General features: G+C 46.4%; 1 protein-coding gene across 3 annotated transcripts in view; it reads left to right on the top strand.

Annotated features, from left to right (window-relative positions):
• The window catches only part of uba7 (ubiquitin-like modifier activating enzyme 7), an 81,400-nt gene that overhangs the window by 26,574 nt on the left and 30,879 nt on the right, over positions 1 to 23,947 (top strand). For 2 of the 3 annotated variants that reach the window (XR_011670900.1, XM_071367958.1), the window contains exons 17-21: positions 5,681 to 5,755; positions 12,387 to 12,582; positions 12,675 to 12,766; positions 15,867 to 15,959; positions 16,438 to 16,629. Coding sequence is in view for 1 of the 3 variants with exons in the window: in XM_071367958.1 (XP_071224059.1) it covers positions 5,681 to 5,755; positions 12,387 to 12,582; positions 12,675 to 12,766; positions 15,867 to 15,959; positions 16,438 to 16,629 (648 nt within the window). In the remaining 2 variants the exon portion in view is untranslated. Of the gene's footprint in view, positions 1 to 5,680; positions 5,756 to 12,386; positions 12,583 to 12,674; positions 12,767 to 15,325; positions 15,458 to 15,866; positions 15,960 to 16,437; positions 16,630 to 23,947 lie in introns of those variants that run through there. The other variant, XR_011670902.1, reaches the window with a different exon arrangement.

The raw sequence follows: 23,947 nt of genomic DNA, 5'->3' as shown, positions 1-23,947 counted from the left end.
GGGATACTTGGGACTGTTGGAAGAGTGTTGGTAGACTATTGGGACTGTTGGAAGAGTGTTGGTAGACTATTGGGACTGTTGGAAGAGTGTTGGTAGACTATTGGGACTGTTGGAAGAGTGTTGGTAGACTGTTGGAAGAGTGTTGGTAGACTATTTGGACTGTTGGAAGAGTGTTGGTAGACTATTGGGACTGTTGGAAGAGTGTTGGTAGACTATTGGGACTGTTGGAAGAGTGTTGGTAGATAATTGGGACTGTTGGAAGAGTGTTGGTAGACTATTGGGACTGTTGGAAGAGTGTTGGTAGACTGTTGGGACTGTTTGAAGAGTGTTGGTAGACTGTTGGGACTGTTGGAAGAGTGTTGGTAGACTATTGGGACTGTTGGAAGAGTGTTGGTAGACTATTGGGACTGTTGGAAGAGTGTTGGTAGATAATTGGGACTGTTGGAAGAGTGTTGGTAGACTATTGGGACTGTTGGAAGAGTGTTGGTAGACTGTTGGGACTGTTTGAAGAGTGTTGGTAGACTGTTGGGACTGTTGGAAGAGTGTTGGTAGACTATTGGGACTGTTGGAAGAGTGTTGGTAGACTATTGGGACTGTTGGAAGAGTGTTGGTAGACTGTTGGGACTGTTGGAAGAGTGTTGGTAGACTGTTGGAAGAGTGTTGGTAGACTATTGGGACTGTTGGAAGAGTGGTGGTAGACTATTGGGACTGTTGGAAGAGTTGGTAGACTATTGGGACTGTTGGAAGAGTGTTGGTAGACTAGTGGGACTGTTGGAAGAGTGTTGGTAGACTGTTGGGACTGTTTGAAGAGTGTTGGTAGACTGTTGGGACTGTTGGAAGAGTGTTGGTAGACTATTGGAACTGTTGGAAGAGTGTTGGTAGACTATTGGGACTGTTGGAAGAGTGTTGGTAGACTAGTGGGACTGTTGGAAGAGTGTTGGTAGACTATTGGGACTGTTGGAAGAGTGTTGGTAGACTGTTGGGACTGTTTGAAGAGTGTTGGTAGACTGTTGGGACTGTTGGAAGAGTGTTGGTAGACTATTGGGACTGTTGGAAGAGTGTTGGTAGACTAGTGGGACTGTTGGAAGAGTGTTGGTAGACTAGTGGGACTGTTGGAAGAGTGTTGGTAGACTATTGGGACTGTTGGAAGAGTGTTGGTAGACTATTGGGACTGTTGGAAGAGTGTTGGTAGACTATTGGAAGAGTGTTGGTAGACTAGTGGGACTGTTTGAAGAGTGTTGGTAGACTAGTGGGACTGTTGGAAGAGTGTTGGTAGACTATTGGGACTGTTGGAAGAGTGTTGGTAGACTAGTGGGACTGTTGGAAGAGTGTTGGTAGACTGTTGGGACTGTTGGAAGAGTGTTGGTAGACTATTGGGACTGTTGGAAGAGTGTTGGTAGACTGTTGGGACTGTTGGAAGAGTGTTGGTAGACTATTGGGACTGTTGGAAGAGTGTTGGTAGACTGTTGGAAGAGTGTTGGTAGACTATTGGGACTGTTGGAAGAGTGTTGGTAGACTGTTGGAAGAGTATTGGTAGACTGTTTGGGACTGTTTGAAGACTGTTGGTAGACTATTGGGACTGTTGGAAGAGTGTTGGTAGACTATTGGGACTATTGGAAGAGTGTTGGTAGACTAGTGGGACTGTTGGAAGAGTGTTGGTAGACTATTGGGACTGTTGGAAGAGTGTTGGTAGACTAGTGGGACTGTTGGAAGAGTGTTGGTAGACTAGTGGGACTGTTGGAAGAGTGTTGGTAGACTATTGGGACTGTTGGAAGAGTGTTGGTAGACTAGTGGGACTGTTGGAAGAGTGTTGGTAGACTGTTGGGACTGTTGGAAGAGTGTTGGTAGACTGTTGGGACTGTTGGAAGAGTGTTGGTAGACTAGTGGGACTGTTGGAAGAGTGTTGGTAGACTATTGGGACTGTTGGAAGAGTGTTGGTAGACTATTGGGACTGTTGGAAGAGTGTTGGTAGACTGATGGGACTGTTGGAAGAGTGTTGGTAGACTATTGGAAGAGTGTTGGTAGACTATTGGGACTGTTGGAAGAGTGTTGGTAGACTATTGGGACTGTTTGAAGAGTGTTGGTAGACTATTGGGACTGTTTGAAGAGTGTTGGTAGACTATTGGGACTGTTGGAAGAGTGTTGGTAGACTATTGGGACTGTTTGAAGAGTGTTGGTAGACTATTGGGACTGTTTGAAGAGTGTTGGTAGACTATTGGGACTGTTTGAAGAGTGTTGGTAGACTATTGGGACTGTTTGAAGAGTGTTGGTAGACTATTGGGACTGTTTGAAGACTATTGGGACTGTTGGAAGAGTGTTGGTAGACTATTGGGACTGTTGGAAGAGTGTTGGTAGACTGTTTGGACTGTTGGAAGAGTGTTGGTAGACTATTGGGACTGTTGGAAGAGTGTTGGTAAACTAGTGGGACTGTTGGAAGACTGTTGGTAGACTAGTGGGACTGTTGGAAGAGTGTTGGTAGACTATTGGGACTGTTGGAAGAGTGTTGGTAGACTAGTGGGACTGTTGGAAGAGTGTTGGTAGACTAGTGGGACTGTTGGAAGAGTGTTGGTAGACTATTGGGACTGTTGGAAGAGTGTTGGTAGACTGTTGGGACTGTTGGAAGAGTGTTGGTAGACTATTGGGACTGTTGGAAGAGTGTTGGTAGACTGTTGGAAGAGTGTTGGTAGACTATTGGGACTGTTGGAAGAGTGTTGGTAGACTATTGGGACTGTTGGAAGAGTGTTGGTAGACTATTGGGACTGTTGGAAGAGTGTTGGTAGACTATTGGGACTGTTGGAAGAGTGTTGGTAGACTATTGGGACTGTTGGAAGAGTGTTGGTAGACTATTGGGACTGTTGGAAGAGTGTTGGTAGACTATTGGGACTGTTGGAAGAGTGTTGGTAGACTAGTGGGACTGTTGGAAGAGTGTTGGTAGACTATTGGGACTGTTGGAAGAGTGTTGGTAGACTGTTGGAAGAGTGTTGGTAGACTATTGGGACTGTTGGAAGAGTGTTGGTAGACTGTTGGAAGAGTGTTGTTAGACTATTGGGACTGTTGGAAGAGTGTTGGTAGACTATTGGGACTGTTGGAAGAGTGTTGGTAGACTGTTTGGACTGTTGGAAGAGTGTTGGTAGACTATTGGGACTGTTGGAAGAGTGTTGGTAAACTAGTGGGACTGTTGGAAGACTGTTGGTAGACTAGTGGGACTGTTGGAAGAGTGTTGGTAGACTATTGGGACTGTTGGAAGAGTGTTGGTAGACTAGTGGGACTGTTGGAAGAGTGTTGGTAGACTAGTGGGACTGTTGGAAGAGTGTTGGTAGACTATTGGGACTGTTGGAAGAGTGTTGGTAGACTGTTGGAAGAGTGTTGGTAGACTATTGGGACTGTTGGAAGAGTGTTGGTAGACTGTTGGAAGAGTGTTGTTAGACTATTGGGACTGTTGGAAGAGTGTTGGTAGACTATTGGGACTGTTGGAAGAGTGTTGGTAGACTGTTTGGACTGTTGGAAGAGTGTTGGTAGACTATTGGGACTGTTGGAAGAGTGTTGGTAAACTAGTGGGACTGTTGGAAGACTGTTGGTAGACTAGTGGGACTGTTGGAAGAGTGTTGGTAGACTATTGGGACTGTTGGAAGAGTGTTGGTAGACTAGTGGGACTGTTGGAAGAGTGTTGGTAGACTAGTGGGACTGTTGGAAGAGTGTTGGTAGACTATTGGGACTGTTGGAACAGTGTTGGTAGACTGTTGGGACTGTTGGAAGAGTGTTGGTAGACTATTGGGACTGTTGGAAGAGTTTTGGTAGACTGTTGGAAGAGTGTTGGTAGACTATTGGGACTGTTGGAAGAGTGTTGGTAGACTATTGGGACTGTTGGAAGAGTGTTGGTAGACTATTGGGACTGTTGGAAGAGTGTTGGTAGACTATTGGGACTGTTGGAAGAGTGTTGGTAGACTAGTGGGACTGTTGGAAGAGTGTTGGTAGACTATTGGGACTGTTGGAAGAGTGTTGGTAGACTGTTGGAAGAGTGTTGGTAGACTATTGGGACTGTTGGAAGAGTGTTGGTAGACTGTTGGAAGAGTGTTGGTAGACTATTGGGACTGTTGGAAGAGTGTTGGTAGACTATTGGGACTGTTGGAAGAGTGTTGGTAGACTGTTTGGACTGTTGGAAGAGTGTTGGTAGACTATTGGGACTGTTGGAAGAGTGTTGGTAAACTAGTGGGACTGTTGGAAGACTGTTGGTAGACTAGTGGGACTGTTGGAAGAGTGTTGGTAGACTATTGGGACTGTTGGAAGAGTGTTGGTAGACTAGTGGGACTGTTGGAAGAGTGTTGGTAGACTAGTGGGACTGTTGGAAGAGTGTTGGTAGACTATTGGGACTGTTGGAAGAGTGTTGGTAGACTGTTGGAAGAGTGTTGGTAGACTATTGGGACTGTTGGAAGAGTGTTGGTAGACTATTGGGACTGTTGGAAGAGTGTTGGTAGACTATTGGGACTGTTGGAAGAGTGTTGGTAGACTATTGGGACTGTTGGAAGAGTGTTGGTAGACTATTGGGACTGTTGGAAGAGTGTTGGTAGACTATTGGGACTGTTGGAAGAGTGTTGGTAGACTATTGGGACTGTTGGAAGAGTGTTGGTAGACTAGTGGGACTGTTGGAAGAGTGTTGGTAGACTATTGGGACTGTTGGAAGAGTGTTGGTAGACTGTTGGAAGAGTGTTGGTAGACTATTGGGACTGTTGGAAGAGTGTTGGTAGACTGTTGGAAGAGTGTTGGTAGACTATTGGGACTGTTGGAAGAGTGTTGGTAGACTAGTGGGACTGTTGGAAGAGTGTTGGTAGACTAGTGGGACTGTTGGAAGAGTGTTGGTAGACTAGTGGGACTGTTGGTAGACTATTGGGACTGTTGGAAGAGTGTTGGTAGACTATTGGGACTGTTGGAAGAGTGTTGGTAGACTATTGGGACTGTTGGAAGAGTGTTGGTAGACTATTGGGACTTTTGGAAGAGTGTTGGTAGACTAGTGGGACTGTTGGAAGAGTGTTGGGACTGTTTAGACCTTCGAGACTGTTGGCAATTTTTTTTTTTTTTCATGTGACCTTTATTTAACTAGGCAAGTCAGTTGGGAACAAATTCTTATTTACAATGACGGCCTACATCGGCCAAACCCGGACGACGCTGGGCCAATTATGCGCCGCCCTATTTGACTCCCAGTCACGGCCGGTTGTGATACAGCCTGGATATGAACCAGGGTGTCTGTAGTGACGTCGCTAGCACTGACATGCAGTGCCTTAGACTGCTGCTCCCCTCGGGATCAAAGCTCTCAGGCTCCTCTGTTCTTCTTTTATCAGGACAACAAATGGTGTGGTAAACACAACTGTCTCTCTGTCTGCCTGCATGGCCTCTGGGAATGTGGTGTTGGTGTGTCAGATAATGGCCCAGGGAAAGTATTATATTACAATGTGATTGTCATGCATATACCAAGCACAAGGACACATCCCTTTCATATTTACTCTGTGGTTATGAAGATATCATATAATCCCATGATCATCTTGGTAGTGATGTATATTTCCTATGGATTGGTGTGGACAGTCCCAAGACTCCCTTTGCTTTGAATACCGTCATTGTATTGGTTAATTGTTGCTGTGATTGATTGATTTAATTTAGAATTCACTCTTTGTCTGTGTTTTCTCAGTTGACGAGTTCAGGTCTGCCTTTCTGGTCTGGAGCAAAGAGATGTCCCCATCCCTTGACCTTTGACCCCAGCAATGTAAGTTTTACACAACCTACTGTATCTCTCCTCAGTCTCAGACACACACAGTGCACTGCAGTTGTCTCATTTGTCTGTCGAACCGGTCAGCGGGAATGATTTGAAATGTCATTATCTTAGCTGATAACACACTCCTCACATTCTCTCTGGTTGTATATTGAATTGGTTCTTATCTAACCTGTGAGAACCACTTACCTTCTGCTGCTGACAAAGCAAGGTGGATAAAATCTACCCTACCTTTACGCACACATGTGTACGCGCACACACACACACACACACACAGGCACACACACTTAGGCACACACACACAGGCACACACACACACAGGCACACACACACACACACACACACACACACACACACACACACACACACACACACACACACACACACACACACACACACACACACACACACACAGGCACAGACAATGGAGCTATAGAGGTGAAAAATCGTTCTCTCCTCTCTGTTCTCTCCTCTCTGTTCCCCTCCACTCTGTTCTCGCCTCTTTGTTCCCCTTCACTCTGTTCTCGCCTCTTTGTTCCCCGCCTCTCTGTTCTCTCCTCTCTGTTCTCTCCTCTCTGTTCTCTCCTCTCTGTTCCCCTCCTCTCTGTTCCCCTCCTCTCTTCCCCTCCTCTCTGTTCCCCTCCTCTCTGTTCCCCGCCTCTCTGTTCTCGCCTCTTTGTTCCATTTACATTACATTTAAGTCATTTAGCAGACGCTCTTATCCAGAGCGACATACAAATTGGTGCATTCACCTTATGATATCCAGTGGAACAACCACTTTACAATAGTGCATCTAACTCTTTTAAGGGGGGAGGGGGGGTTAGAAGGATTACTTTATCCTATCCTAGGTATTCCTTAAAGAGGTGGGGTTTCAGGTGTCTCCGGAAGGTGGTGATTGACTCCGCTGACCTGGCGTCGTGAGGGAGTTTGTTCCACCATTGGGGTGCCAGAGCAGCGAACAGTTTTGACTGGGCTGAGCGGGAACTGTACTTCCTCAGAGGTAGGGAGGCGAGCAGGCCAGAGGTGGATGAACGCAGTGCCCTTGATTGGGTGTAGGGCCTGATCAGAGCCTGAAGGTACGGAGGTGCCGTTCCCCTCACAGCTCCGTAGGCAAGCACCATGGTCTTGTAGCGGATGCGAGCTTCAACTGGAAGCCAGTGGAGAGAGCGGAGGAGCGGGGTGACGTGAGAGAACTTGGGAAGGTTGAACACCAGACGGGCTGCGGCGTTCTGGATGAGTTGTAGGGGTTTAATGGCACAGGCAGGGAGCCCAGCCAACAGCGAGTTGCAGTAATCCAGACGGGAGATGACAAGTGCCTGGATTAGGATCTGCGCCGCTTCCTGTGTGAGGCAGGGTCGTACTCTGCGAATGTTGTAGAGCATGAACCTACAGGAACGGGTCACCGCCTTGATGTTGGTTGAGAACGACAGGGTGTTGTCCAGGATCACGCCAAGGTTCTTAGCACTCTGGGAGGAGGACACAATGGAGTTGTCAACTGTGATGGCGAGATCATGGAACGGGCAGTCCTTCCCCGGGAGGAAGAGCAGCTCCGTCTTGCCGAGGTTCAGCTTGAGGTGGTGATCCGTCATCCACACTGATATGTCTGCCAGACATGGAGAGATGCGATTCGCCACCTGGTTATCAGAGGGGGGAAAGGAGAAGATTAATTGTGTGTCGTCTGCATAGCAATGATAGGAGAGACCATGTGAGGATATGACAGAGCCAAGTGACTTGGTGTATAGCGAGAATAGGAGAGGGCCTAGAACAGAGCCCTGAGGGACACCAGTGGTGAGAGCACGTGGTGCGGAGACAGATTCTCGCCACGCCACCTGGTAGGAGCGACCTGTCAGGTAGGACGCAATCCAAGCGTGGGCCGCGCCGGAGATGCCCAGCTCGGAGAGGGTGGAGAGGAGGATCTGATGGTTCACAGTATCAAAGGCAGCCGATAGGTCTAGAAGGATGAGAGCAGAGGAGAGAGAGTTAGCTTTAGCAGTGCGGAGCGGAGCGCCTCCGTGACACAGAGAAGAGCAGTCTCAGTTGAATGACTAGTCTTGAAACCTGACTGATTTGGATCAAGAAGGTCATTCTGAGAGAGATAGCTGGAGAGCTGGCCAAGGACGGCACGTTCAAGAGTTTTGGAGAGAAAAGAAAGAAGGGATACTGGTCTGTAGTTGTTGACATCGGAGGGATCGAGTGTAGGTTTTTTCAGAAGGGGTGCAACTCTCGCTCTCTTGAAGACGGAAGGGACGTAGCCAGCGGTCAAGGATGAGTTGATGAGCGAGGTGAGGTAAGGGAGAAGGTCTCCGGAAATGGTCTGGAGAAGAAAGGAGGGGATAGGGTCAAGCGGGCAGGTTGTTGGGCAGCCGGCCGTCACAAGACGCGAGTTTTCATCTGGAGAGAGAGGGGAGAAAGAGGTCAAAGCACAGGGTAGGGCAGTGTGAGCAGAACCAGCGGTGTCGTTTGACTTAGCAAACGAGGATCGGATGTCGTCGACCTTCTTTTCAAAATGGTTGACGAAGTCATCCGCAGAGAGGGAGGAGGGGGGATGAGGGGGAGGAGGATTCAGGAGGGAGGAGAAGGTGGCAAAGAGCTTCCTAGGGTTAGAGGCAGATGCTTGGAATTTAGAGTGGTAGAAAGTGGCTTTAGCAGCAGAGACAGAAGAGGAGAATGTAGAGAGGAGGGAGTGAAAGGATGCCAGGTCCGCAGGGAGGCGAGTTTTCCTCCATTTCCGCTCGGCTGCCCGGAGCCCTGTTCTGTGAGCTCGCAATGAGTCGTCGAGCCACGGAGCAGGAGGGGAGGACCGAGCCGGCCTGGAGGATAGGGGACATAGAGAGTCAAAGGATGCAGAAAGGGAGGAGAGGAGGGTTGAGGAGGCAGAATCAGGAGATAGGTTGGAGAAGGTTTGAGCAGAGGGAAGAGATGATAGGATGGAAGAGGAGAGAGTAGCGGGGGAGAGAGAGCGAAGGTTGGGACGGCGCGATACCATCCGAGTAGGGGCAGTGTGGGAAGTGTTGGATGAGAGCGAGAGGGAAAAGGATACAAGGTAGTGGTCGGAGACTTGGAGGGGAGTTGCAATGAGATTAGTGGAAGAACAGCATCTAGTAAAGATGAGGTCAAGCGTATTGCCTGCCTTGTGAGTAGGGGGGGAAGGTGAGAGGGTGAGGTCAAAAGAGGAGAGGAGTGGAAAGAAGGAGGCAGAGAGGAATGAGTCAAAGGTAGACGTGGGGAGGTTAAAGTCACCCAGAACTGTGAGAGGTGAGCCATCCTCAGGAAAGGAACTTATCAGGGCGTCAAGCTCATTGATGAACTCTCCAAGGGAACCTGGAGGGCGATAAATGATAAGGATGTTAAGCTTGAAAGGGCTGGTAACTGTGACAGCATGGAATTCAAAGGAGGCGATAGACAGGGAGAAAGAGAGAATGTCCACTTGGGAGAGATGAGGATCCCAGTGCCACCACCCCGCTGACCAGAAGCTCTCGGGGTGTGCGAGAACACGTGGGCAGACGAGGAGAGAGCAGTAGGAGTAGCAGTGTTATCAGTGGTAATCCATGTTTCCGTCAGTGCCAAGAAGTCGAGGGACTGGAGGGAAGCATAAGCTGAGATGAACTCTGCCTTGTTGGGCGCAGATCGGCAGTTCCAGAGGCTGCCGGAGACCTGGAACTCCACGTGGGTCGTGCGCGCTGGGACCACCAAATTAGAGTAGCAGCGGCCACGCGGTGTGAAGCGTTTGTATGGTCTGTGCAGAGAGGAGAGAAGAGGGATAGACAGACACATAGTTGACAGGCTACAGAAGAGGCTACGCTAATGCAAAGGAGATTGGAATGACAAGTGGACTACACGTCTCGAATGTTCAGAAAGTTAAGCTTACGTTGCAAAAAATCTTATTGACTAAAATGATATAGTACTGCTGGCTGGTGAAATAGGCTAGCTAGCAGTGGCTGCGTTGTTGACTTTGTTTGAAAGTGTAGCTGGCTAGGTAACCTCTAACTGGCTAGGTAACCTCGACAATTACTCTAGACTACACAATTATCTTGGATACAAAGACAGCAAAGACAACTATGTAGCTAGCTAACACTACGCTAATCAAGTCGTTCCGTTGTAATGTAATAGTTTCTACAGTGCTACTATTCGGTAGGAGTTGGCTAGCTAGCAGTGTTAGCTAGCAGTGTTGACTAGGTAGGAGAACGGCAGCGCGGCGGACGAAAATAGCTGGCTAGCTAACCGATAATTACTCTAAACTACACAATTATCTTGGATACAAAGACAGCAAAGACAACTATGTAGCTAGCTAACACTACACTAATCAAGTCGTTCCGTTGTAATGTAATAGTAATAGTTTATACAGTGCTGCTATTCGGTGGCTAGCTGGCTAGCTAGCTAGCAGTGTTGACTACGTTACGTTAGAAGGACGAAAATAGCTGGCTAGCGAACCTCAATAATTACTCTAAACTACACAATTATCTTTGATACAAAGACGGCTATGTAGCTAGCTATGTAGCTAGCTAAGATCAAACAAATCAAACCGTTGTACTGTAATGAAATGAAATGAAATGTAATACTACCTGTGGAGCGAAGCGAAGCGGAATGCGGAGCGAAGCGGAATGTTCCCCGCCTCTCTGTTCTCTCCTCTCTGTTCTCTCCTCTCTGTTCTCGCCTCTGTTCTCTCTTCTCTGTTCCCCTCCTCTCTGTTCCCCTCCTCTCTGTTCCCCGCCTCTCTGTTCTCGCCTCTTTGTTCCCCGCCTCTCTGTTCTCGCCTCTGTTCTCTCCTCTCTGTTCCACTCCTCTCTGTTCTCTCCTCTCTGTTCTCTCCTCTCTGTTCTCTCCTCTCTGTTATCTCCTCTCTGTTCCCCTCCTCTCTGTTACCATCTTCTCTGTTCTCTCCTCTCTGTTCTCCTCCTCTCTGTTCCTCTCCTCTCTGTTCTCTCCTCTCTGTTCTCTCCTCTCTGTTCTCCTCCTCTCTGTTCTCCTCCTCTTGGTTCCTCTCCTCTCTGTTCTCTCCTCTCTGTTTCCCTCCTCTCTGTTCTCTCCTCTCTGTTCTCTCCTCTCTGTTCTCTCCTCTCTGTTCTCTCCTCTCTGTTCCCCTCCTCTCTGTTCTCTCCTCTGTTCTCTCCTCTCTGTTCTCTCCTCTCTGTTATCTCCTCTCTGTTCTCTCCTCTCTGTTCCCCTCCTCTCTGTTCTCTCCTCTCTGTTATCTCCGCTCTGTTCCCCTCTCCTGGTATGAGGGGTTGTCTCCTCACCTGTCCTCAGGTCTGGGCCTGCAGCTCTCACAGGCAGACAATAGGACAACAACAATGGTCTTTAGGAATGCCTCTTATCAACACACTCAATAAACACACTGACTGCTTCTAGAGCATTGAGCCTATTCACGGCCTGTTGAATGCCATTTAGTAGCAGTTGTAAATCAATGGAGCCACCCTATGAATCTTTCATAGTCCTCTGATGTATTCAATGGTAGACATTACTTTTTAAATCTACATGATGAATCACAAGGGGGTTTGTTGGTCACCGATGGGAGGTTTTAAACTGATGTAAATTGCGATGGTTTTCTGACTTGTTTTGTGGCTTGACAGGGGGCAGGTAGCGTAGCTTTTAGGGCCGTGGCCAGTCACCGAAAGGTTCCTGGTTTGAATACCCGAGCTGACAAAGTTAAAAATCTGTTGATATGCCCTTGAGCAAGGAACTTAACCTTCATTTGCTCCAGCCAGGTGCGCCGTACTACTACTACTGACCTTGTAGAACAACACATTTCACTGCACCTATCTGGTGTATGTGACAATAAAACATATTTCTATTTTTTGGTTAAAGTTTTCTCCTTTGGTAACTACTGGGTGACTTTGCTGATAGCTCATACAGTCCAGTCATCATGTGGTGGACATATTACATGAGCAGAGTTGGAGAGTAACTGATTCTCTCCTCTCTGTTCCCCAGTTACATGTAATCCGATTACAAAAAACTCTAACTGTAATCAGTTAGGTTACCAGCAAAAGTATTCTAATCAGATTACAGATATTTTTGAAAAACCAGATGATTACCTCTTGGATTACTTTTAAATTCAGAACAATTTTTGCCAAAAAATACATTATGACACCTTTCTGATTTCTCAATGATTTTCAAAAACGGCACAAGTTTAAGTTTGTTCCACCTAAGCGAGTCTGACCACAAGTCACAGACCACTATGAGGACACCAAATGCGTTTGATGAATCCTTTTTGTCTTCTTCTAATGCCTCTGACGGGGAAAGTAATCCAAAAGTAGCTGAAAGTAATCAGATTGTGCTACTGAGTTTCTGAGTAATCTAAAAGTTACGTTACTGATCATAATTTTAGACAGCTAACTAGTAACTGTAACAGATTACATTTAGAAAGTAACCTACCCAACTCTATCCATGATGAACATCCTGTCAGATATGAACATTTTCCACAGCTTTTGCTCCTCGCGTGCAACTGGTAGGAAGTGGTCTTTGTACCACCCCTAATATGACCAAAGTGGATTTGTGGGTTTTGTTTGAGTTAGCAGCATGTGTGTAATGTAATTATTTATTTTAGCTCAGCAGGTCTGGTTGTGACTGTTGAGATGGAGAGGTGGGGGGTCATTAACAGTTTGTGTTATCTTGTCATGTATTGTAGACCACCCATATGGACTATGTGGTGGCAGCAGCCAACCTCTATGGGCAGATCTATGGGATTGTGGGTACACGAGACTGCTCTGCCATCAGGAGCATCCTAGAGACGGTCCACATACCTGCCTTCACCCCCAAGTCTACTGTCAAGATCCATCTCACTGACAAGGAGATGGAGGAGGAGAGGGAGAGTGGAAATTTGGGTGAGTAAACTGTCCATTTATCTACTGTATGTTGTGTTATAAGCCTGTTTCTCAGGCCTTTGTGTTACTCTGTTTCTTTTCCATTTGACCAGACACAGGCCGACTGGAGGAGTTGCAGATGAAGCTGTCCTCTCCTCCAGTGAACAGCGCAGCCCTGCTGATGCACCCCATTGACTTTGAGAAGGTAATAAGAGCCCAGCGCCATGCTCGCCATATCTCCACTGGTAACACTACATAGTGCTAGGGGCCACACAGAGGGCAGGGGTCCATGTTGAACTCTATATGGGGCAAAAAAAATAGCAGTTTCATCTTTGGGTCCTCAGTGACCCTTGTCTGTAATAGTCGCTAACGGGACACACGCTGCAGTGGCTCAGTGTCTAAGGAAACAGGGCTGTCCTGTGTTCTGGGTCCTCTCTGTTGCACTGCTACTGTAAGGGGTAGTATTTTAGAGAGTGCATATCTTGTTAAAAACAGCCTTCAGAACAGTGGTGAATAAACAGTCTACAGAACAGTGGTAAATAAACAGTCTTCAGAACAGTGGTGAATAAACAGTCTTCAGAACAGTGGTGAATAAACAGTCTACAGAACAGTGGTAAATAAACAGCCTTCAGAACAGTGGTGAATAAACAGTCTTCAGAACAGTGGTGAATAAACAGTCTACAGAACAGTGGTAAATAAACAGTCTTCAGAACAGTGGTGAATAAACAGTCTTCAGAACAGTGGTGAATAAACAGTCTTCAGAACAGTGGTGAATAAACAGTCTTCAGAACAGTGGTGAATAAACAGTCTTCAGAACAGTGGTGAATAAACAGCCTTCAGAACAGTGGTGAATAAACAGTCTTCAGAACAGTGGTGAATAAACAGTCTTCAGAACAGTGGTGAATAAACAGTCTTCAGAACAGTGGTGAATAAACAGTCTACAGAACAGTGGTGAATAAACAGTCTTCAGAACAGTGGTGAATAAACAGTCTTCAGAACAGTGGTGAATAAACAGTCTACAGAACAGTGGTGAATAAACAGCCTTCAGAACAGTGGTGAATAAACAGCCTTCAGAACAGTGGTGAATAAACAGTCTTCAGAACAGTGGTGAATAAACAGTCTTCAGAACAGTGGTGAATAAACAGTCTTCAAAACAGTGGTGAATAAACTGTCTTCAGAACAGTGGTGAATAAACAGTCTTCAGAACAGTGGTGAATAAACAGCCTTCAGAACAGTGGTGAATAAACAGCCTTCAGAACAGTGGTGAATAAACAGTCTTCAGAACAGTGGTAAATAAACAGCCTTCAGAACAGTGGTAAATAAACAGTCTTCAGAACAGTGGTGAATAAACAGTCTACAGAACAGTGGTGAATAAACAGCCTTCAGAACAGTGGTGAATAAACAGTCTTCAGAACAGTGGTGAATAAACAGCCTTCAGAACAGTGGTGAATAAACAGTCTTCAGAACAGTGGTGAATAAACAGTCTTCAGAACAGTGGTGAATAAACAGCCTTCAGAACAGTGGTGAATAAACAGTCTTCAGAACAGTGGTGAATAAACAGCCTTCAGAACAGTGGTGAATAAACAGTCTTCAGAACAGTGGTGAATAAACAGTCTTCAGAACAGTGGTGAATAAACAGCCTTCAGAACAGTGGTGAATAAACAGTCTTCAGAACAGTGGTGAATAAACAGTCTTCAGAACAGTGGTAAATAAACAGCCTTCAGAACAGTGGTGAATAAACAGTCTTCAGAACAGTGGTGAATAAACAGTCTACAGAACAGTGGTGAATAAACAGTCTTCAGAACAGTGGTGAATAAACAGTCTTCAGAACAGTGGTGAATAAACAGTCTTCAGAACAGTGGTGAATAAACAGTCTTCAGAACAGTGGTGAATAAACAGTCTTCAGAACAGTGGTGAATAAACAGCCTTCAGAACAGTGGTGAATAAACAGTCTACAGAACAGTGGTGAATAAACAGTATTCAGAACAGTGGTGAATAAACAGTCTACAGAACAGTGGTGAATAAACAGTCTACAGAACAGTGGTGAATAAACAGTCTTCAGAACAGTGGTGAATAAACAGCCTTCAGAACAGTGGTAAATAAACAGTCTTCAGAACAGTGGTGAATAAACAGTCTTCAGAACAGTGGTGAATAAACAGTCTACAGAACAGTGGTGAATAAACAGTCTTCAGAACAGTGGTGAATAAACAGTCTTCAGAACAGTGGTGAATAAACAGTCTACAGAACAGTGGTGAATAAACAGTCTTCAGAACAGTGGTGAATAAACAGTCTACAGTGACTAGGCCCTCTAGCTCTGTTTGTGGGGCTGTAGGGTGTCCCCCCTGTTCCCCACCTCACATGGTCTACCACCACCATGTCACCCAGCCCTGTGAAGCGGCACACTCACACAGCCCAGAGGGCAAAAGTTCCTCCATAACACTTCCATTGTACAGCCAGTCACTGTCATGCAGTGGAACCGGAGCCTCTCTCTCTCTCCTTTCTTTCTTTCTTTCTTTCTCTCACTCCCACTCTTCTCTCTCACTCCCCCACCTCATCTATCCATCATTAAATGAGGTTTGGAGCTATGTAGTACAGATGACTGATTAGTGTGGCTGGCGAAGTGTGTAGGGTGGCTGAGGTAAGACAGGTATTAGATGTCACCTTGCCTTGGATGTGACTGAGACCCTCCTCCTCGTCCACCCCCTCATCCTCCTTGTCCACATCCTCCTCCTCCACCTCCTCTCTACCTCTGCTAACTGGCCAGGTCATGCTACAGATGCCTGGAATGTGAGGAAACAGATTCCGCAGTATCGGGTTGCCAGGTGTGACTACCTCACGACCCCTCCAGCTGCCCCTGACTGATTGTCGCCCTCTTTGTAGGGCTGTGCTGGCTGAGGTATGAGCTCATAGACAGTGTCGCTCACAGAGGAATCTGATTTCCACTACATGGCAGAGGGGTGATAAGTCATGTACTAGTGTAATTAAAGTGACACAGACACAAAGGCCTCAGAGCTCAAAGCAGACGAACCACGGCATCACATCATTGACTCATTTGGCTTTAATAGACAAGGAAGACAAGGAAGTGCTGAGAAGTATTCTGGCCTGGATTCAGTTGATCTCATCTTCATCTCAGCTGTTAATGTAATGTATGTAACGTATGTCAGAATGTTTCTCCATTTGTCTCCTCTTCAGAACGATGTTGCTCCTGTGGCAGGTGTTCCCTGAAAATATAACAATCTAGTGGTCTTTGGACATTAACGGTTAATGCATTCATGTATTATAAAGAGGATCAATTGTGTTTACAGGATGATGATAATAACTTCCACATTGACTACATAGTGGCTGCCTCTAACTTGAGGGCAGAGAACTACGACATCCCAACAGCTGATCGTCACAAGGTTAGAATCTTCATTCTGTTCTCCTATCACAGCGACACAACAGAGAGGGATCCTTTGAGACTTCTCAGAGATTTCCCAGTATCTCAAAAGATTTTCAGGAAGTTTCATTTTCAGTCAGTTAGCGGCAATCCTCTCCACCCCCTCGCATACGCACACACACACACACACACACACACACACACACACACACACACACACACACACACACACACACACACACATTTGTTTTACTGTCCTTGTGGGGAACAAACAATAGATTCCCATTTAAAATCCAATTTTCCCTAACTCTTAACCCTAACACCTAACTCTAACTCTAATGCCTAAAATAGCCTTTTTCCGCGAAATGTCCCCACAAATGTCAACCCCCTCACTTTTCTTTGTTTTACTATCCTTGTGAGGACTTCTGGTCCCCACAAGGATAGTAAAACCAAACACACACACTCGTTTAACTGGAGCTTCTTTCTCCCCTCATCCACAGAGTAAGCTGATCGCGGGTCGCATCATCCCGGCTATAGCCACGACCACGGCTGCGGTGGCAGGTCTGATGTGTGTGGAGCTGTACAAGCTGGTCCAGGGCCACAGGAAGATCAGCTCCTACCGCTCAGGCTACATCAACCTGGCTGTCCAGTACTGTGTCCTGTCAGAGCCCCTCGGGCCACAGCGCTTCACAGTGAGTAACCGGTCAGCACACACACCCACAGTGTAAAGTGATGAAAGAAAAAACTAAATTACAGGAGAGGGAATGGAACTGACAGTATTTACATGGTAAAATAGAATAAAACAGAGACTGTATTCAGTCTGCCTCTTAACTGCTACTGTTACTTCAGCATTTAGGCCTAAATCTGTTCCACTTTATAAACAGATAGTTAGTTCCAACAGTGAGTGCCCTTAGTGTAAGAGACTACAGCTAACCTGAGAATCCACGGCCTATAAGGGAGGTGTTAACTCAGTCTAATCCGAGGGGGTGTTAGCATCCAGGTAAGGCAGGGAGTAACTGTACACCCCCCACCCCCGCACCACCCTGCCTGGAGCTGTGTTTGCACAATCCAGGAGACCTTCAATGCATAAAGGCACCCAAGTGTGAAGCAAGAGAATAGAGCAGAAGCAGAGAAAAGAGCAGAGAAAATATTGTGTGCTCTAAGAAGAGAGAGCTTTCAGTCCCACATCTCCAGTTTGCTTCAGATGTAATGCCTGGCTTATTGGGTTCTATGGAACAATGGCCACACTAGAACCTAGAACAAGAATGGGCACTTGCCAATTAGAAAGCCAAACAGAACTCTGGGTCTAGTTTTGGGTCATGGATTGGAAGGACGCCCGATGATGAGGTAAGGCCACGCCCTCCTTCCCTGTCCCAGGATAGCTCACCTCTGGAAGGGTCTGACCCCGGAAGCGGGTCTCGTCCTCCCGTAGGGGCCCCCAAATCCAGACAGATCAGGGTTGTTGTACTGTACACTGTCCTCTTGCTCAGTTCAGACCAACTCTGGCCTCTCTCTGTTTGGTATGCTAAAAGCTTGTTGAGCAGTTCGGTAGCTATGGTGATATGTAGGCCTGTTTATGAGACCAATGGGAGCATATGAGGCGGGGACAGCACAGACATAATGACTTTTTGTTATGATTAATGTTGGAAATCATGTTTCACCAGTTCTGTGTAGGGAAGTTCTGTTTTTCCTCTTTTCCTTGTCCCTTGTCCAGACATTCCAAACCTAGTCAGAACTGCATGGAAAAAAGTTGATTCACCGTGAATGTTAGCAGTCATGCAGAGAGAGCACTTTAAATAACTAGAACCTAAAGATTTATAACACACTGCAGAGGAGGGGGACAATATTTTCCAGACCCCAACTGTTCAAGTCTCTTTTTTTGTGGCATCAGCATATATTTTAGTTCAGCTTCTAAATCAGTATCCTCATGTCTCAATGCACAGGAAGCCATCCAACTGCAGCTTATGGCTGGGCTGTGTGGTGCTGAGCTGTATGTACTGTGTTGAGCTCTGTTGTTGTGCTGTGTTGGGCTGGGCTGTATGTACTGTGTTGAGCTCTGTTGTTGTGCTGTGTTGGGCTGGGCTGAGCTGTAATGTGTTGAGCTCTGTTGTTGTGCTGTGTTGGGCTGGGCTGAGCTGTAATGTGTTGAGCTCTGTTGTTGTGCTGTGTTGGGCTGAGCTGAGCTGTAATGTGTTGAGCTCTGTTGTTGTGCTGTGTTGGGCTGAGCTGTAAGGTGTTGAGCTCTGTTGTTGGGCTGGGCTGTGATGTACTGTGTTGAGCTCTGTTGTTGGGCTGTGCTGTAATGTGTTGAGCTCTGTTGTTGTGCTGTGTTGGGCTGAGCTGAGCTGTAATGTGTTGAGCTCTGTTGTTGTGCTGTGTTGGGCTGAGCTGTAAGGTGTTGAGCTCTGTTGTTGGGCTGGGCTGTGATGTACTGTGTTGAGCTCTGTTGTTGGGCTGGGCTGTGCTGTACTGTGTTGAGCTCTGTTGTTGGGCTAGGCTAGTGTAATGTGTTGAGCTCTGTTGTTGTGCTGTGTTGGTCTGAGCTGTAATGTGTTGAGCCCTGTTGTTGTGCTGTGTTGGGCTGGGCTGAGCTGTAATGTGTTGAGCTCTGTTGTTGGGCTAGGCTAGTGTAATGTGTTGAGCTCTGTTGTTGTGCTGTGTTGGTCTGAGCTGTAATGTGTTGAGCCCTGTTGTTGTGCTGTGTTGGGCTGGGCTGAGCTGTAATGTGTTGAGCTCTGTTGTTGGGCTGGGCTAGTGTAATGTGTTGGGCTGGACTGTAATGTGTTGAGCTCTATTGTTGGACTGAGCTGAGCTGGGCTGAGCTGTAATGTGTTGAGCTCTGTTGTTGTGCTGTGTTGGGCTGAGCTGAGCTGTACTGTGTTGAGCTTTGTTGTTGTGCTGTGTTGGGCTGAGCTGAGCTGTACTGTGTTGAGCTCTGTTGTTGGGCTGGGCTAGTGTAATGTGTTGAGCTCTGTTGTTGTGCTGTGTTGGGCTGGACTAGTGTAATGTGTTGGGCTGGGCTAGTGTATGGCTGACTCTAAGTAGGAGTGAAGGAGCCATGTAGGCCAGAGTAGATAGAGTACAGGTCTCCAGATGGGGAGAACACAGAGGTCCGGTTAGGTCCGGGTCTGGGTCTGGGTCTGGGTCTGGGTTTGGGTCTGGGTCTGGGTCTGGGTCTGGCTGGGCCCCGACGAATTGAGGCTGTTCTGAGGGCAAAAGGAGGGTGCAACTCAATATTAGGAAGGTGTTCCTAATGTTTTGTATACTCAGTGTATATTGTGCACACACACACACACACACACACACACACACACACACACACACACACACACACACACACACACACACACACACACACACACACACACACACACACACACCCCTCCCAAATGGTCGCAACTTGTTCCTCAGTCAGACTGGAGACCGACTAAAGAGAACAAATGTCACCTAATTTCCTCCATTGCAAAAAAAACAGGCTTACCGTGCTTTTTGTGTTTGAATAGTATTGCTGAAATATAGTGATGCAGACTAACACTCTGCCTCCTCTTTTGTGTCCATGTTTCCTGTATGTACAATAGAAGCAAAGCAACTTGATTATGCCAAAATTGATAGTATGTGGGTTTATGGACATTCATAGCATAGTGGTCATCATGAACATGGCACGTGAGTGACCTCTGAACCCAAAGGTCAGAATTGGGGAAGTCCCATGTCAGCCCTCCTGACAGGCGGGGGGGGAGGATGTTATTTTATGTGAGGAACGTGTGCGTGCATCTCCCCTAGTCCTCCTGAGAGTAGACTGGGTTAACGGAAGGCCCAGACAGACCTCAGCTTCCTGTGGGTTTGTTTTCAATACTTCAGCTCATACATACTTCTGTCTGCTGCTTCCTTTCCTGTCTTTAGGGATGACATGCTCTCACATACAAGCTTACCAATCACCTCACTCCAGTCACTGTTCTCAAAGCACATTGTCAGTCAACCCCCCCCCTCTCACCTTGTCCGAGGCAAAGCTATGGGGATAGCCGCTCCCTTTCTCCTGAGTGTTGTAAAGGACAGCTGCCCAGCTAGCCTGTTGGAGGTGTGGCCAGAGCCATCTGGAGGGAGTCCTGGGGTCTGGTTACCTCAGCTCACCTTGGCAGCCTTTGTGTGCTAGATGGAGGAGGTGTGTGTGGTGGTGGAGGAGGTGTGTGGAAGACAAGCTGTCAGGCCAGATGGAGAGATGGCAACATGAAGGAGAAGTGCAGCGGAAGCGCAGTCTGCAGCACTAATAATTAGGTAGAGACATTATTTGTATACGTTATCCGGAGGAACAAGAAAAAATACTTTAGCAAATACACTTTTAAGGTTATAAGAATGTTTATATTCTTTGTATACACTAGCACTCTGCACAGTGTATTTATCATAATTATACCTGCTTTTACAATGTTTTTTTCATAAACAAATGTTTCATGAACACATTGATAAGTATCAAGATTTTGCCTCTTGGTCACAGAGCTGAATCGCAGCTGGACCACATGGTCTGCTTTAGTCATTGCTGCAACATGCTACTTTATCATGTTCATCTCAGCCTGTTTCCCTGCCAGACTAAATATCCTTGAGGATTATTGCAGATTTTATTAGTCTGCTTTTGAAGTGAGTGCAGGCGTGCAGCTGTTACATCTCACTGGTGATCTGACAACTATCAAGGGATCAACTTACGTATGCATGGATGTAGACCACCCCAGCCATGAGATCAGTCAGCTTTTTATGTCAAATAACTGGACTAGAGCCTTAAATGGGTTTGGTAGTCTGTTAGCTTGACCAGCAGATAACCTCATCTTTAGATATTTTGTCTGCATGCCACAGTCCTCCTTCTCTGCAGAAACATGCTCTGTGCAGATAGAGATATCATTCTAGGAGAAAGAGAGATTGTACACAGTAGCGATGAGCTAAACGTTGGCTAAGAGAAGGCCTGCAGTGAAAGCCCCATATAAATGGACCATTAACATCTGGCCACGGAGACTGGTAGATGGTTATTGCAACCATAAAGGTGATATAATAAACTCAGCAAAAAAAGAAATGGCCCTTTTTCAGGACCCTGTCATTTAAAGATAATTCGTAAAAATCCAAATAACTTCACAGATCTTCATTGTAAAGGGTTAAAACACTGTTTCCCATGCTTTTTCAATGAACCATAAACAATTAATGAACATGCACCTGTGGAACGGTCGTTAACACACTAGCAGCTTATAGACAGTAGGCAATTAAGGTCACAGTTATGAAAACTTAGGACAGTAAAGAGGCCTTTCTACTGACTCTGAAAAACACCACAAGGTCCCTGCTCATCTGCGTGAACATGCCTTAGGCATGCTGTAAGGAGGCATGAGGACTGCAAATGTGGCTAGGGGAATAAATTGCAATGTCTGTACTGTAAGACGCCTAAGACAGCGCTACAGGGAGACAGGATGGACAGCTGATCGTTCTCGCAGTGGCAGACCACGTGTAACAACACCTGCACAGGATCGGTACATCCGAACATCACACCTGCGGGACAGGTACAGGATGGCAACAACAACTGCACGAGTTACACCAGGAACGCACAATCCCTCCATCAGTGCTCAGACTGTCCACAATAGACTGAGAGAGGCTGAACTGAGGGCTTGTAGGCCTGTTGTAAGGCAGGTCCTCACCGGCAACAATGTTGCCTTTGGGCACAAACCCACCGTCCCTGTAACAGACAGGACTGGCAAAAAGTGCTCTTCTCTGACGAGTCGTGGACCCTCCACCTCATTTGGAGGTGGAGGGTCCGTCATGGTCTGGGGCGGTGTGTCACAGCATCATCAGACTGAGCTTGTTGTCATTGCAGGCAATCTCAACGCTGTGCGTTACAGGGAAGACATCCTCCTCCCTCATGTGGTACCCTTCCTGCAGGCTCATCCTGACATGACCCTCCAGCATGACAATGCCACCAGCCATGCTGCTCGTTCTGTGCTTGATTTCCTGCAAGACAGGAATGTCAGTGTTCTGCCGTGGCCAGCGAAGAGCCCGGCTCTCAATCCCATTGAGCACATCTGGGACCTGTTGTATCGGAGGGTGAGGGCTAGGGCCATTCCCCCCAGAAATGTCCGGGAACTTGCAGGTGCCTTGGTGGAAGAGTGGGGTAACATCTCACAGCAAGATCTGGCAAATCTGGTGCAGTCCATGAGGAGGAGATGCACTGCAGTACTTAATGCAGCTGGTGGCCACACCAGATACTGACTGTTACTTTTGATTTTGACCCCCCCTTTGTTCAGGGACACATTATTCAATTTTTGTTAGTCACATGTCTGTGGAACTAGTTCAGTTTATGTCTCAGTTGTTGCATCTTGTTATGTTCATACAAATATTTACACACGTTAATTTTACTGAAAATAAACGCTGAGTTTATATACGGTTTTTCGTTCTGAATACACTCTTGGTGCAACTGAAGTGGTTTATTCGTCTGTAACAATAGCATGCTTTTTTTGCTATTCTAAAACAGGAAATGGGGCTTAGCTGGCTAATAGCCATACTTCGGCAATAACAAAATGACTGCACTTTTTCCCCAATGCCCCTAGCATCCCCCTTCATCCCCAGGGACTGTGGGTTTTAAACAGCTGTTTCCCCCTACTGTTGTTGTCCTCTATATAGATAATTAAGACCCTATTCCCACTACGAGATTTGAAAGAGTTCTACTTTTCAATTCACATGACACCGCAGCCGTGGTCGTGGCTATAGCCGGGATGATGCGACCCGCGATCAGCTTACTCTGTGGATGAGGGGAGAAAGAAGCTCCAGTTAAACGAGTGTGTGTGTTTGGTTTTACTATCCTTGTGGGGACCAGAAGTCCTCACAAGGATAGTAAAACAAAGAAAAGTGAGGGGGTTGACATTTGTGGGGACATTTCGCGGAAAAGGGCTATTTTAGGCATTAGAGTTAGAGTTAGGTGTTAGGGTTAGGGGTTAGGGAAAATTGGATTTTAAATGGGAATTGTTTGTTCCCCACAAGGACAGTAAAACAAGTGTGTGTGTGTGTGTGTGTGTGTGTGTGTGTGTGTGTGTGTGTGTGTGTGTGTGTGTGTGTGTGTGTGTGTGTGTGTGTGTGTGTGTGTGTGTGTGTGTGTGTGTGTGTGTGTGTGTGTGTGTGTGTGTGTGTGCGTATGCGAGGGGGTGCAGAGGATTGCCGCTAACTGACTGAAAATGAAACTTCCTGAAAATCTTTTGAGATACTGGGAAATCTCTGAGAAGTCTCAAAGGATCCCTCTCTGTTGTGTCGCCTATTCCCACTACGAGATTTGAAAGAGTTCTACTTTTCAATTCACATGACATCCATGCCTACCTTTCGTTGTGGCTGGCAATGCCACATTGTTGGTCCACAGCTCAAATTGACCGCAAATATCACAGTATGACAAACCTTTCTTCAAAAACATATTACACTGTTAAATAATGCAACAAATCCATATTACACTCTTAAATAATGAAACAATTCACAAGCATGAATGTGCAGACAATTAAATGGTTTATTTTCTCATCTGAATGCTTCACTCATTACATTTTAGCTTCAAGACCAAAGCACAGAGTTGTATAACAGGCTTCATCAAGTGACGTTAGCCTATAAACGTAATGTCATGTTTTTATGGCCTAAAATATGCCCATTTATTTGTGTTCTAAGAAAATGTGAATGATCAAATTTGATTTAAATTCACACTTCGGGTGGCTAAGTCACCGAGGCATTTTTTATAAAAAATGATTGACTGGAATGAATCAACACAATAGTGATGACATACTGTATGAGTGTCTTTTATAGTTACAGATGCAAAGGCCTACATACAGCGAGCTCATCCCTGTTAGTGTTATTGTCCAATCGCATTTGTCTCTTTGTCCGTTTAAAGGGTCTTAATGTTTTCAAGCTCCCTTGGCCAGGAGTTTTTCCAGGAGTTGTTCATAAAAGCATGTGACCTGATTAGAAAAATGATCTGGTCCCATCATAGTACATATAAAACATGTTTTTACAGCC

Source organism: Salvelinus alpinus, chromosome 2, assembly GCF_045679555.1.
Source record: "Salvelinus alpinus chromosome 2, SLU_Salpinus.1, whole genome shotgun sequence".
NCBI classification, from domain to species: Eukaryota; Metazoa; Chordata; class Actinopteri; order Salmoniformes; family Salmonidae; genus Salvelinus; species Salvelinus alpinus.
This window is presented reverse-complemented; position numbering and strand designations above follow the sequence as displayed.